The following is a 13,512-nucleotide window of genomic DNA, read 5'->3' as shown; positions in this document are numbered from 1 at the left end:
TTTTTCTTTCTACTTCTCTCTTATTTTACCAATTGTGCATTAGAATTCATGCCCACTAAAAGTGCATATTTTTGTGGGACGGATGTAGTATATTAAAAATGAGTCACTCACCTTTAGAAGGCTTCTAAGAGGTTAGAGTTATCCAAAATTATATAAATGAGACAGGATAGTTATCAAATCAATATGAGACAAGAGTCAATCTTTTCAACATTCCCCCAAATTTGTGGGCCATAATGTGCATCAGACTTCTACACGCGCAGACAAAGAGATTCATATCAACTCGGACCTGGTATAATATCATGAAAATGAATCACACACCTTAAAAGACCTTCTAAAAGAGAAAGAGTTATAAAAAATTATACAATAGTAAATAAAACAGAATCCTTTGTTAGTCGTTACAGGACAAGCAGCTAGAATGAGTGTTCTCAACGATATATATATATATTACCCTTATTTATATACTGAAAGGAAATGAGCTAGAATTAGATTAATATGAATTAAGTAATTATAGTTGGGCTATAATTATATTAATTCATGAGCTCAATAATCATAGAGCCCAAATGACTTTTCAATTGCATGACTCTTCATCTACATGACTCTTCATCTACTTAATAATGGTTATTTAATCTTCATTGTGGAGAATGAATAAAAGGGGGAGTGGGGGGGAAGAGAAGAGACACAAGATAGAAAAATACATAAAGCTTTGTAGAGAGAATTCCTAGCTTTCTTCTACATAGCAATTGTACCGGGATAGTTCCTGCATCGGATTGGATTGCACGTGGACCTCGATAGTAGTGGATTCAACCTACAGGATTCAATCAATCGGAAAAAATAATACAACAAGTAAGATTTAGTTCCATTGTGTTTTACATGCTCAACTTGCAATTTGATTATGAATCTAGATCTGTTATTCTTGTATGCTTTTTCCGCTACGCTCATTAGATGATTCAAGGAATTCTCAATAGATACTCCCTCCGTCCCAAAAGAATATGCACTTTGGATTCAACACGGATTTTAATGAAAAATGATAAGGTAGAAGAGAGGTAGAGAGAAAAGATAAATAAAATATTGTTAGTGAAGAATGAGTCACATCTCATTAGAGAGAAAAGAGCTATAATATTAGAAGTGCATATTCTTATGTGACGGGGGTGTAGGTATATTCTAGTTTGATCGACAGTGATAAATGGAGTCGTCTTTGTAGGAGAATATTGGTTACAGTGTCAGAATTTTCTCCCAGAAAGAAACAGTGACACGTCAATTGAATCCAATTGAATTTGAAATGTCAACAAAAATTGCTAATAATTAAGTTGATGAATAGAACAGTTTGAACTTTGAATAAGGATTTAATCAGTCGAAATCTTTCAACTGTCGGCTTTCGATGATTGTATAGTGTGCAAATTTAGAATATATGATTGGATTAATTGCATTTATAGAAAAATATCCAAACCTTTTGTGTTTAATCACTCATATTTTATTTTCTCCTATTTTACTCTCTTTAAAATTATTCATTTTATTCTTTATTCTTTATTTTCTATTTATTTATATACTTTCTTCTCATTCAGTTGATTAACTACACACTCTATTTTAAATATCTATACCCAAAAAAATTCATCAACCAAAGAATAAAAAATGTTGGCGCCGACTTAATATCGGGGTGTTCATGATACATGCTCATAAATCATAAATAATGTGAGTCATGTTGAATATAAGCGTGTGTAGTGTATTAAATAAGAAAAATGTGTGTAGTGTATTAAATAAAAAGATAATAAAGTAGGAGAGAAGAAAAAGTAGAGAGAAGAAAGTAAGAGAAAGGAAAAAGTAAGTGAGAGAAATATGTTGACTTTTACTAAAAATGAAAATGACTCCACTATTATGGAACGTAGCAAAATGACAAAATGACTTAACTATTATGAAACGAAGGAATTATACGGTAGTAGTGTTTAATAAGTAACTAAATCCTAAATTATAATGAAAGATAAAATATTAACGATGTACTAGTATGAAATAAAAATATAGGGATGCGATTAAAAACACGGATCTTTATTCAGTCGGCCAATTCATGCCAGTTGTATTTGCTCACCAACTTGTTGAATTGATATTGAATTGTGATTGTGAGAGTGAGAGTGAGAAAAACAACTTCTATTATTATTTGTGAACATTTGTAATGGGATGATATCGGCATCGTGGCCGGCCTTAAAGTCTTCTCTGTTATAGTAGTTAGATTTTGACATTTGGTTGTCTGCAAATAATTTGTGAAAAATATATATACACATATTGCTCTAAACAATATGACGATGACCGAATTTAGGTTTCATGTGTAGCAGTGAAGGCACCGTGCATGAAAAAGATGAATTACGTACTTTATAATTAAACATTGTTATAATTAATTACTATAATTTGATATGTCCGAATTAGGAGATTGATTATACTGTATCTGTATTACACTCTTAATATGAGAATACGAGTACATTGATTGAGCACACAAAATATTTGCTTTCAATAAAAAATTAACTATACTTTATCACCTTTAGAATTCGAACCGATACAAATCCACATTTATATATCAAATAAAAATATGCATATCATCTATGATCTATCGTAAATATTTGAAATCCGAGGGCTGAAAATGATTATCGCATTCTCATGAGAAATCTGTCAAAACTGCAATTAATCAAAATGACTATGATTTTGTTATATAAGTAACCCTTAATTGTACTTCAACTTTATCGTTGATCATATAATGCATGCACAGCTTGAACATTTTGAAGGGGACTGAACCATTCAATAATACTCCCTCCGTCCCACTTTAGGAGTCTCATTTGAGTTCGACACGAGTTCTAAGAAATATAAAGGAAAGTTGGTGAAAAAAAATAGTGGAATGTGAGTCCTACGTTTATATATTAGTTTTATAATAAAATGTGAGTGGAAAAAGGTTAGTGGAATGTGATGCCTATTACCATTTATGGATTCTTTCAACCGGGACTCCTAAAGTGGGACACATAAATATGGTTAACCGGGACTCCTAAAGTGGGACGAAGGGAGTAGTATATTAGTTTAACTCTTGACCACGTGATTTGAAAGAAAGTCTTGAACCCTAGCTAAAGATATAAGCATAATGAATTATGATCCTTTTATGTTTGACACGCAAACATGTTTAAGACATTATAAGTTGATAGTAATTAATCTTCTCATGCAAAGATCTTCTAGATGTTAAAAAGTTGAACAAAATAACTATTTCTGCACAACACATCGAGTTGATTAGGATTTGATTATATCCTAAATCATGTATATACTTTTCTACCACATATATTAGGTAGCGTGGAATTAAAAGTCCTGGGTGTTGTATCGATATCGATCGATGATTAATTAGCCTTTTCAATTTTCCAAATCTTATCTTTTTTATTGAATTTTGGTGACATGAAATTAATGTCAAATAAACTATAATAGGTGAAGCAGTCACTTTCTCTAAATAATTTTGTTAGTTATATGTATAGGTCCTAAACTAGGACCATTTTCATGAAATTCGTAGGTTTATATTCAACGTTTAGTCCTAAGTTTGACGTTTAAGATGACATGAGATCCATGCTAACTGAAATTCTTCAAATTATGCACTGTAATTAAAGTTTTACGCTTATTTATAAAATATTAGTACTGTATTATGGAGTACTAGCTCTAAAAAAATGTATGATTCCAACGGTAAGTTTCCCTAAGTGACGGACTTGTGTGTCTGGAGAAATTACCGATGTCGTCGTAATCCAATAATAATCATTTGGAGATATTCTGACAATTTTTAAAAGACAAAGACTTACATGCGCGCATATCCCCGTACCCGGCCCCTCCTTCAATCCCACTTCTTCCCCATTGTTTTCTCCATAAATTTCATGTCCATGCAAACACACCCTTCCCTGGTCAAACCATGCGCTGACATGAAACTTCCTCTTTTTAATAGGAGTAACTGGACTGTAGTCTCATACTTATTTTATTATACTAATACTTTCTCCAGTATTGATTAAATATCATATTTCATTATATGGATGATCTCCAATAAATGTCTCGTTTTATTTTTACTGTTTTTAATAAGTGGACGATCTCTCATTCCAATAACCCATTCTACTCACAATTATTATAAAACTAATACTAATACAAAAATAGGATCCACATTCCATTAATTTTATTCACTCACTTTTATATTATAAATTCAAATAATTTTTTAAAATCTACAACAGTCAAATATGAGACATTTAAATGGTACAGAAGGAACGGACTATAGTATTATTTTTAAATAATTGTTGAATTACAAAAATAGTTTTCTATTATTCAATGTCCATGCGCCATCGTTTCTCCGTAGGTGAAATCATTGTTGTACAGACTACAAAGGCAGCCCAATAATCCGCATTTATGCGTGGATATGGACTTATTTTTATATGTTATAAACAGAGATAATCTCTTCTAATTAGCTTGTTGAATTAAATAATTTTTCTAATAGGATTACAGAAGTAGCCATGTAAGAATGTGGTTCGTCACCTAGAATACATAATTTGAGAAGACTAGGTAAAGTTTAATCAATGAAGTTTGAGAATGCATATGATATGTATGGATAAGTTAGTAGTAGCATGAAGAAGAGCATAATTGTGTTGTGTGTTTGAATAATGAAGCTGAAAACAATGGATTGATTCTCCATAATTGAGTGATGAATAAAGGTGTCCTTGTTTCCACATAGCAGAAGTTGGTCCTATAAATGTAACAGCCAACAAGCAACGCCTCTGACAAAAAACTCCTTTTTCCATACACACTACTGCTACTGCCACTGCCACTCATCCTAACCAACTCTCCCTCCCTCTAATTTCCATTTTGTGTACAAAAAATGGCCTCCCGCCGCCACAAGAAGGTAGTTATCGTAATGGGCCCCACCGGCTGCGGCAAGACCAAGCTCTCCCTCGACCTCGCCTCCCGCTTCTTTCCCTCCTCCGAGATCATCAACGCCGACAAAATCCAAACCCACCGCGGCCTCCCCATCACCACCAACAAAATCCCTCTCTCCGACCGCCTCCAAATCCCCCACCACCTCCTCGGCTCCTTCCAATCCTCCCCCTCCCACCCGGAGCTCACCCCCTCCGACTTCCGCCTCTCCGCCTCCTCCCTCATCTCCCAAATCCACTCCCGCCGCAACACCCCCATCATCGTCGGCGGATCAAACTCCTTCATCTACGCACTCCTCGCCAAGTCATTCCACCCCGACTCGGACGTATTCACCGATTCCGACTCGGCCATCTCCATCTGCAAAGGGCTCAGATACAGCTGCTGCTTCATCTGGGTGGACGCCTCGCCGGCGGTGCTGAGCGAGTATCTGGCGACGCGGGTGGACGAGATGATGGAGGCAGGGATGTTCGAGGAGCTGGAGGAGTTTTTCGGCAGCGGCGAGTCGGACTCGGTGAGTGGGCGCGGCCTGGGGAGGGCGATTGGAGTCCCAGAATTCAGGAGATATTTCGAGAGAAAAGCGCGCGGTGATTGGGCAGGGGATGGTGACGTGGCGGATAGGGAGGCCTACGTGGAGGCTGTGAGGGCCATCAAGGACAACACGTGTCAGCTGGCGAAGAGGCAGCTGGGGAAAATCCTGAGGCTGAGGGACTCGGCCGGGTGGGACTTGAAGAGGGTAGACGCCACGGCGGCGCTGAGGGCAGCGATGGCTGGGCGGAAGACGGCGGAGCATTGGGAGAGAGAGGTGGTAGAACCGAGTAGGAATATCGTGAAGCGCTTCTTGATGGGGGAGTAGCTAAATTGGAATATACTCCTACTTTATTACTACTATAATTTTAATCCTATTTTTCGTATTGTTTTTGTTCAATTTGGATTTTTATAGTTTATTAATTTTTGGGGGGATGCTGGTGGCAGTGGACGACGACCAATTTTGTTGCATTTGCTTATTATTAAAAGAAATTATTGTTCATAAATGGCTTTTGTGATCATTTTTTATACTTCTTCCGTACTAATGAACTAAAGTTGCAAAAGTTTAATAATCTTTGCATTAAATAAGCAATATTCCAATGATGTACTAATGAACTAAAGTTGAAAAAGTTTTATGGTAATCTTTAGCATTTGGGCTTATTAATTTTGGGCCACTATCTATTTGATTGTTGGAGTCATTAACCATATCATATAATGAAGCCTTGGAAGTTGAAGTAATTGAAGCCCAAATTCATCAATATTTTGTTTTCCTCTAAATAATTTAATTTTGTTCTATAAGAATACATTGAGGATGTTGAAAACCAAATGTTTTCCCCCGATAAAATTATGTTTCTTAATCTTAGCCATTTAGCAATTCAAATGAGAATTGACTACTATAAAATACAATATGCTTTCTCATTTTCATAAACAGAAATCAAAACATAATAATAAAATTGATTATAAAATTGATTGCAATAACTATTTTCTTCAAAAAAATTTATTAAGACATACTGTGTGTTTGCAAAATAGAATGGGTGACAAACGAGTGAATATCTTACTATAGTACATTGAGTGAATATCTTACTATAGTACATTGAGAGAGAAATTTTCAAAATTTGATTTTTAATAAAATAAGACTATTCTTTGGCAATTTCAAGATATGACTGACTCGTCAAAATCTGTTATCATCTAATGTGTCGTAAAAAGCTAAAAATTGTTCATATATTACATGTAAAATAAATACCATTTCATTATTATTATTATTATTATTATTATTATTATTATTATTATTATTATTATTATTATTATTATTATTATTATTATTGTTATTATTATTATTATTATTAAAATTTCAGCAGCTACTTGTTTATATTATATGTTCCATCACTGTAAGTAATATAGAATCATAATTGTGTGTGTGAGTTGGTCAAACGGTAAAAAGGTTAATATATGGGGCCAAAGGCCTCGGGTTCAAGTCCTCCGTGGCACGATCTTTAAATTTATGTTCATTAATTTACCTGTTAAAAAAAAGAATCATAATTAACATGCTATGCAATCAAAATGTAGGCTATTTTATGATTTCAAGAGAAATTATTTGCATAGATCATGCACAGCGGCACTTTTGAAGCACATATCGGGGTACTCTATACTATCGAAGCACGATATTGTAGGCCATAGAGATCATATTCATTAAAATAATTATTCAAAAGATCATATTCAATAAAATGATAGTGCAAGTGCTCAACTTCTTAATTAGTAGATGCGATCGTTAGTGTTAAAGAAATTTGTGAATAATATGTTTAGAATTGTGATTGGTGCTATTCACCTGGATTATGATAGATTTTTAAGACGTATCTATCTACACTAGTTAATGCATAAATATATAATAAATTCAATTAATACACCAACATATTGATTTTAATTGGGACCTTTCTATCCATCTCATATTGGAGATTTTGATTTTAATTCGGAGATCCTTTTGCAACTTTCAAATTTGTGACAATGGGAACGCATTAATTAATTTTCTTACCGTTACCCCTGAATTAGAAAAAAAGGTGGATTTGCATATTTTGGGGCTAAAATTTTGTCCAAGATTATGGAAACTATTTTAATGACATTTTAATAAATAATCTTCCAATTCAAATTGGATTTTTACAGAATACTAAATCCTAAAACATTAATTTTGGTGTAAACCATTTACAATTATATGCTATTTGCTACTCTGTTATAAAGGTGCTGCATACACCTCAAATTTAAGACAGTTTTTTAAGAAATGGCTTTATGCAAAATTGAGATATTAGCATTTGCAGTACTTGTATTCTACATACCAATTGCCCATTGTTGGGGAATCGATGGCCATCTCATTGTCTGCAAACTTGCACAGGTTCTTACCTTCCTGAATTTCACCTTTTACTCAGTTTCATGACACGAAAACCCCATCTCAACGACTGTTTTTCTGTTGCAGCCAAGGTTGAGCAAAGCAGCAGAAGATGCTGTATCACAACTTTTGCCATCATACGCAGAGAATGATCTCGGCAGCCTGTGCTCGTGGGCAGACCGTGTCAAGTTTAGATATCACTGGTCGTCGCCACTTCATTACATCAACACCCCAGACGATCTCTGCAACTATCAGTACAACAGTGAGCATGAAATTCCAGCCCCTTTTGTTATCATCAGGAAAAGATTCTTGAAATGTGAAAATGAAATATATTTTTTTTTTCTGCACATAGGGGATTGCAAGGATGAAGATGGAATACAAGACATCTGTGTGGCAGGAGCAATCAACAATTACACCACTCAGCTCCTGAGCTATCAAGATACTTCGTCTACAAGTAATTCTATCGAAAAAATTCTGAGTTTCAATACTTGCCTTTCTTGAATATGTAATGATCTGAACTCTACAATCCTCAGATAATCTGACAGAAGCACTTCTTTTCCTGTCACATTTCATGGGGGACATTCATCAGGTAATTGCTGCCACTTCATTTTTTTCGAGCTCACAGTATATACGATGTTATTAAGTGTTTTATTTAATCAAAAAAATGCAGCCTCTACATGTAGGATTTACTTCAGATAAAGGGGCTAACACTATTGATGTTCATTGGTACAAGAGGAAAGCAAATCTTCATCACGTGAGTTTTCCACGAAACACACCCGCATATTCAAGATCCCATTTTTCACATAGAGCACTCAATGTAATTCTACAGGTGTGGGATTCTAGCATCATTGAGACAGCAGAGGAAACATTTTACAATTCTGAAGTGGATGAACTTATCAGTGCACTCGACAAGAACATATCAGTAAGTAACCTTATTCTACCTTACCAGAGTCCCACCATTTCTGTCAATATTATGTATTCGTGCTGACACTCGTAGCCTATATCTTGAAATACTCCAGACTGTATGGTCCAACCAAGCTAAGGCGTGGGGAGCCTGCAGCAAAACATCTTGTCCAGATGTGTAAGTTCAAGCACAAATGCCTTGAAATAAGTTTGAAACAACAGATGTTTCACAAACTAAAAACTGAACACACTTGGTTTATAATGCAGATATGCATCTGAAGGTATCAAAGCAGCATGTGACTGGGCATACAAAGGCGTCGAGGAAGATTCAGTGCTTGGAGGTAGGCACATACATACCTGTTTTTCCTGCAACAATCTTTTGTAATCCGCCTCATATAAAAATATTTTTTTTCTACTTGTGCAGACGACTACTTTCTGTCCCGTAGGCCAGTGGTCAATCTGCGGTTAGCTCAAGGTGGAGTTCGCTTGGCAGCCACTCTCAACCGAATATTTGGATGATTATGTTTAAAATTTGCCTTCAACCAGATACATCGATGTATTTCTGTTACAGTTTCAAGGAGCTTTCCATTTGAGGATAGTCCCATAAATCATTTTATTACAAGAATGTCAAAAGATCTGATCAATTTGAATTTATCACAATTTATTTATTTCAAAGAAGAGTTCAAAGAGTCACCAATATAACTAGCATCATACATAATTAAAAAGGTTAAATTTGATGAAACAATTGGTTGTAAGGCGTAAGCTGTCTCTTCCCACAATTGGCATCCCGTATGAATTCCAATTATGGATTCCACCAAGTTCAGTTTGCCTCTTCGTGCCGTTGAAACTGAACCAACTTAGATCTCAGTTCAGCAGGGATTCGGACAGGACGATAGTTTTTGTCAAGCCAAACTGCTGTTGCTCTTGCCTCCACAACAGGCTGGGCAGGAACGTTTAGAGCATTAATAACAGCCACTTGGAAAGCTTCCAGCTAATGCAAGTATCAAATAATGATAAAAAAAAGATCACATATTAGATACCTCTAGGCTAGGAATTTTGTAGATGAAATGTTCAAAGAAGAGTCGAACAGCAGATGAGTCGGCCACCCTCACCTTCACAACGAAGCTGTCTCCACTCTGTTAAAATACGGCATATAAGGTATGATTAGACAAATCACATTGGCATAACAAATGGCAAATGGTTTATTAGCTTCTCAATGATAATGAGAATGCTAGTGACTGATTTTTTTACTTTCTATAAAACAAATTCAACCATTATTTTGGTGGTGGAAAAAATGCATAATCCATGAAACACGCCATAATATTTAGATGATATCGTACCCTTAGAGGAGCAAGAAACTTGAGTGTCAATTCTGATAAAGCCAATGCATCACCAGTTCGTGCCACTTCATCCGCATTCACTCCAATCCTCTCCAGAAGCTCATGACGACCTGCTTATGCATAGCAAAGGCAAGCTACTTAAAGCCAAAAAAGACGATAATAATTTCTAAAATTCTATCTTAGAAGGAGTTTGGTAAGCTTAGTTTTATAGCTTTTAAGCTGTTTTGGAGATCAGCCAAACAACCTTTTAGTGTGTTCGATTGTTTATTTCTAAAAACCATGTCTACTACATTCCTCATGTTCTGACTTTTAACTTAGTCTTTATAAAGACTCAACCTTTACTGCTCGAACATGAGGGATGCGCATTGCAGTAACCAATGTAATACTAACTTTGCAATGATATTAGAAAAGCAGTCTCACCATGTTGGCAATAACTTGCATAAACAGCATTATTCACAACACCATATTGATCTAACTCATAGTCTCGAACTTTCAGTTCAACTTCATGGAACCCTTGCATTCTGGAAACATAAATTATGTAAAGCATCAAGATTTCCGACTTAGGCATTGCCAGATAAGCCACTGCCAACACAGCATGAAATTAAGTTAAAATGAACCAAAAAATGAACTTTGCCCCAATTGTGGTTTTAACACAACATTTAGATTTTGTTCTCAAATACAAAGACGAAATTAGCAGCATGGAGAAACCGTTGCACAATCAAAAGAAGCAAAATTTGCAGATATTAGACAGCAAGAAATTAAGAGCATTGCAAAAATCTAATTATCTTCGATACAATCAAGGCTAAATAGAGTAGAATAATGAGCACCAGGAATCTCAAATCAAGAATGGAGTCAAGAAAACAGACAGCAATTGGAGTAATTTACAAGAGGAAAAGAAATTGTGAGTACCCTTTTCCACCTCTGAAGTCAAACGGCAGAGCATTGCAGCTCCTCACCCGTGAGTAGGACAAGCTGACACGAGGCAGGCTGTTTTTCTGCCGGGGATCGGCCGGAAAATATACAGAGGGCCGCGAAAAGTGAACGGCGAGGGAGTAGTCACGTGAGCGTTGGACGGGCACGTGCGTGCCCAGATTGGTTAAACAGTCCATTTCTGTTGGAATTTGGGTGAGACTGACTTTCAGTTTCAGTCCATACCTAAATAGTGTCACCACCGGGCTTACAAAATTTAAGAAGGTTTTCCTTTCCGTTGGTTCGCATATTAATTAATGTTGTTTACCCAAAACCCAACATTAATTATGTGTAACATTATTTTAGATTTATTATTGGATCCAACACACTTAACCAAACAATATTTTAAATTTTGTCTAGCCCACTAAATTGCACACCCCTACTAATTATTTATTGAATACAAAAATGTGGGTTGAAAATATAATAAAAACACAATTGTGTGTTAGCCTAGTTATACAATAATTCATGACTATAAGCAAATATACTCTATTTCATATGCAATTAGTTAGTTAGTAATTAGCAGATAATCAAACCAAATAAGATAATTAACAATTAACCAATAACTAAAATTTTGATTTTGATTTGATTCAGATTATTTTAAGAGCGCAGGTGGAATTGATTGAGTGTGTTGCTTCAAAGTTTAAAATGTGTTCACCATCAATATATATTCATTTCAAGTGATGGGTGAAAAATGAAAAGTAAAGAAGCTAAAATCGATGTTGAGAATTAAAAGTGGGACGGTTTCAAATTGAGCCAAAACAACCTCGTTTGCATATTGAACTTCTTACCTTGGGATAATTTTCTTTGTGTACTTGCATCTTTTGAATTTTGATTTTCCCCCATCAATACAATAATAGTGAGGAAGAGGATAGATTGAATAATAAAGAGGGACCGGTAAACCAAGCAACACACACTCAAAAGTTTATTTCTATTATTTCTGGCTAATCGATTAATTATTTCGATCATTATTGGTTAATTGAATAATCAATCAATTATACCCGGTCTGTTAATTAGATAACCAATGTTTTAATTCTTTCAGTTTTGATTATCTATTTGGGCTATTATTTCATTCGATTAACATACGTATTTCAATTCTGTTGTAATCTATAGAATTAGAGTAAGCCTTATGCATAACCAATTGGGTGCGTTTTTAAATTTTAGTATTAAAATAATTTAAAAAGTAGTACTACCAAATTTTTATTTAGGCTTGTTTTTAAGTTTGAGGTTTTGGTCAAGCTGGTTCACGCACAATATCTCTTTTATGTAGTACTATTATGATTATTTGATAACTATTATGATTCCTTGATAACTAGTATTACGTACATTTAACTCCTTGATAGAAAAATGAATCGAAATGTGAAAAAAATACTGAAATTAATACAAACTACATTGTAAGTATTAAACTTAGGATGCTTATATTCTATATTTGTCTCTATTTTTTATATACTCCTACGTAATTCTAAATTGATTTCTTTCGTTTGCTATTTCTCGATTCTTGCATCGATCTTGATTTCATTAAAACAGAAGCAACATCATTAAACATAGGTTTTCGCGAAGGGGCAGTTATAAGGGGACTGGATCCTCTGCAGTGGGGAGGAAACATAGCACAATACCGTTTGTGTCTTGAAACGACGCTGCTTTGCCTCTTTCTTGCTGCTTTTTCATTCTTTTTTCACATTACCGTTCCATATTTATTATTTTATCTTAGAGCATTAGCAATGGGGTGCCCTTAGGCGTGTCCTATGCACTGCCACTCCATCATTTTTATCCTCATACCCTCCCACCTGCAGTGTGGCGCCTAAGGCGCGCCCTATGCATTTTCTTTTATTTGAATATTTAAATAACTAGAAAAATTGAGAAAAAACTTCATTTCATTTATAAAAATTAATACATTACAATACGAATTTAAAAATACGCAAACTCAACGACGGCGGTTACGGGCACACACTTCTTCAATCATGTCGTTCATGAGCTGGGCATGGTCTTGTTGGTTGCGCATTGAGGCCTTTCTTGATAGAACCTCATTGAAGCCCGTCGGTAATCCTCTAGCGGGGGGCCTCGGTCGCCGTGCTGGATGAGCTAGATGCACCTTCATCAGCATTCTGCCATAGCCTCTTCAACGGCTGCATCTAAGGCTTCCGAGGTCGAACTTCCTGACTCCGAGGAACTAGAACTAGTGTCGTCGTCGTGGTTCATTTTGGTATGTGAGAGAGGTAGAAATGTGAGAGATGAAAGAAATGAGAGAGGCGAGATGTTCGTTTGAACAAGTGAATGAGAAACGAGGTTTAAATAGACAAAATTCGGGAAAAAAAATTCAAAAACGCGTGCCATCGTCCGCGCCCATCGTCCGCCGAGCCCACAATGGTGCCTGATGCCGCGGACAATGGCGCGGACGATAGGCTATCGTCCGCGCTTCTTCCGCGCCCGAAGCTTAGGGCGTGGGCATAGGGTGCGCCCTATGACGAGCACCCACAATGG

The 13,512-nt window shown here is 35.7% G+C and overlaps 3 protein-coding genes across 3 annotated transcripts; 2 read left to right on the top strand and 1 right to left on the bottom strand.

The window, feature by feature from the left end:
- The first annotated feature begins 4,665 nt into the window (after positions 1-4,665).
- On the top strand, positions 4,666-5,867 carry LOC121767930 (adenylate isopentenyltransferase-like). Its single transcript, XM_042164258.1, has one exon. The coding sequence runs from the start codon at positions 4,865-4,867 to the stop codon at positions 5,771-5,773; it is 909 nt and encodes a 302-aa protein (XP_042020192.1). The 5' UTR covers positions 4,666-4,864; the 3' UTR covers positions 5,774-5,867.
- A 1,689-nt stretch (positions 5,868-7,556) lies between these two features.
- On the top strand, positions 7,557-9,244 carry LOC121766682 (endonuclease 2-like). Its single transcript, XM_042162950.1, has 9 exons — positions 7,557-7,828; positions 7,910-8,084; positions 8,175-8,276; positions 8,356-8,411; positions 8,493-8,576; positions 8,652-8,744; positions 8,842-8,903; positions 8,993-9,066; positions 9,150-9,244. Exons 1-9 carry the CDS (start codon positions 7,718-7,720, stop codon positions 9,242-9,244), a joined length of 852 nt encoding a protein of 283 aa, XP_042018884.1. The 5' UTR covers positions 7,557-7,717.
- A 125-nt stretch (positions 9,245-9,369) lies between these two features.
- LOC121768101 (acyl-acyl carrier protein thioesterase TE3, chloroplastic-like) lies at positions 9,370-11,247 on the bottom strand. Its single transcript, XM_042164464.1, has 5 exons — positions 10,975-11,247; positions 10,486-10,586; positions 10,066-10,175; positions 9,766-9,861; positions 9,370-9,665 (listed from the first exon to the last, which is right to left on the bottom strand). Exons 1-5 carry the CDS (start codon positions 11,172-11,174, stop codon positions 9,546-9,548), a joined length of 627 nt encoding a protein of 208 aa, XP_042020398.1. The 5' UTR covers positions 11,175-11,247; the 3' UTR covers positions 9,370-9,545.
- Between the last annotated feature and the right edge of the window lie 2,265 nt (positions 11,248-13,512).

This window comes from Salvia splendens, chromosome 15 (assembly GCF_004379255.2).
Source record: "Salvia splendens isolate huo1 chromosome 15, SspV2, whole genome shotgun sequence".
Taxonomy (NCBI): Eukaryota; Viridiplantae; Streptophyta; class Magnoliopsida; order Lamiales; family Lamiaceae; genus Salvia; species Salvia splendens.
This window is presented reverse-complemented; position numbering and strand designations above follow the sequence as displayed.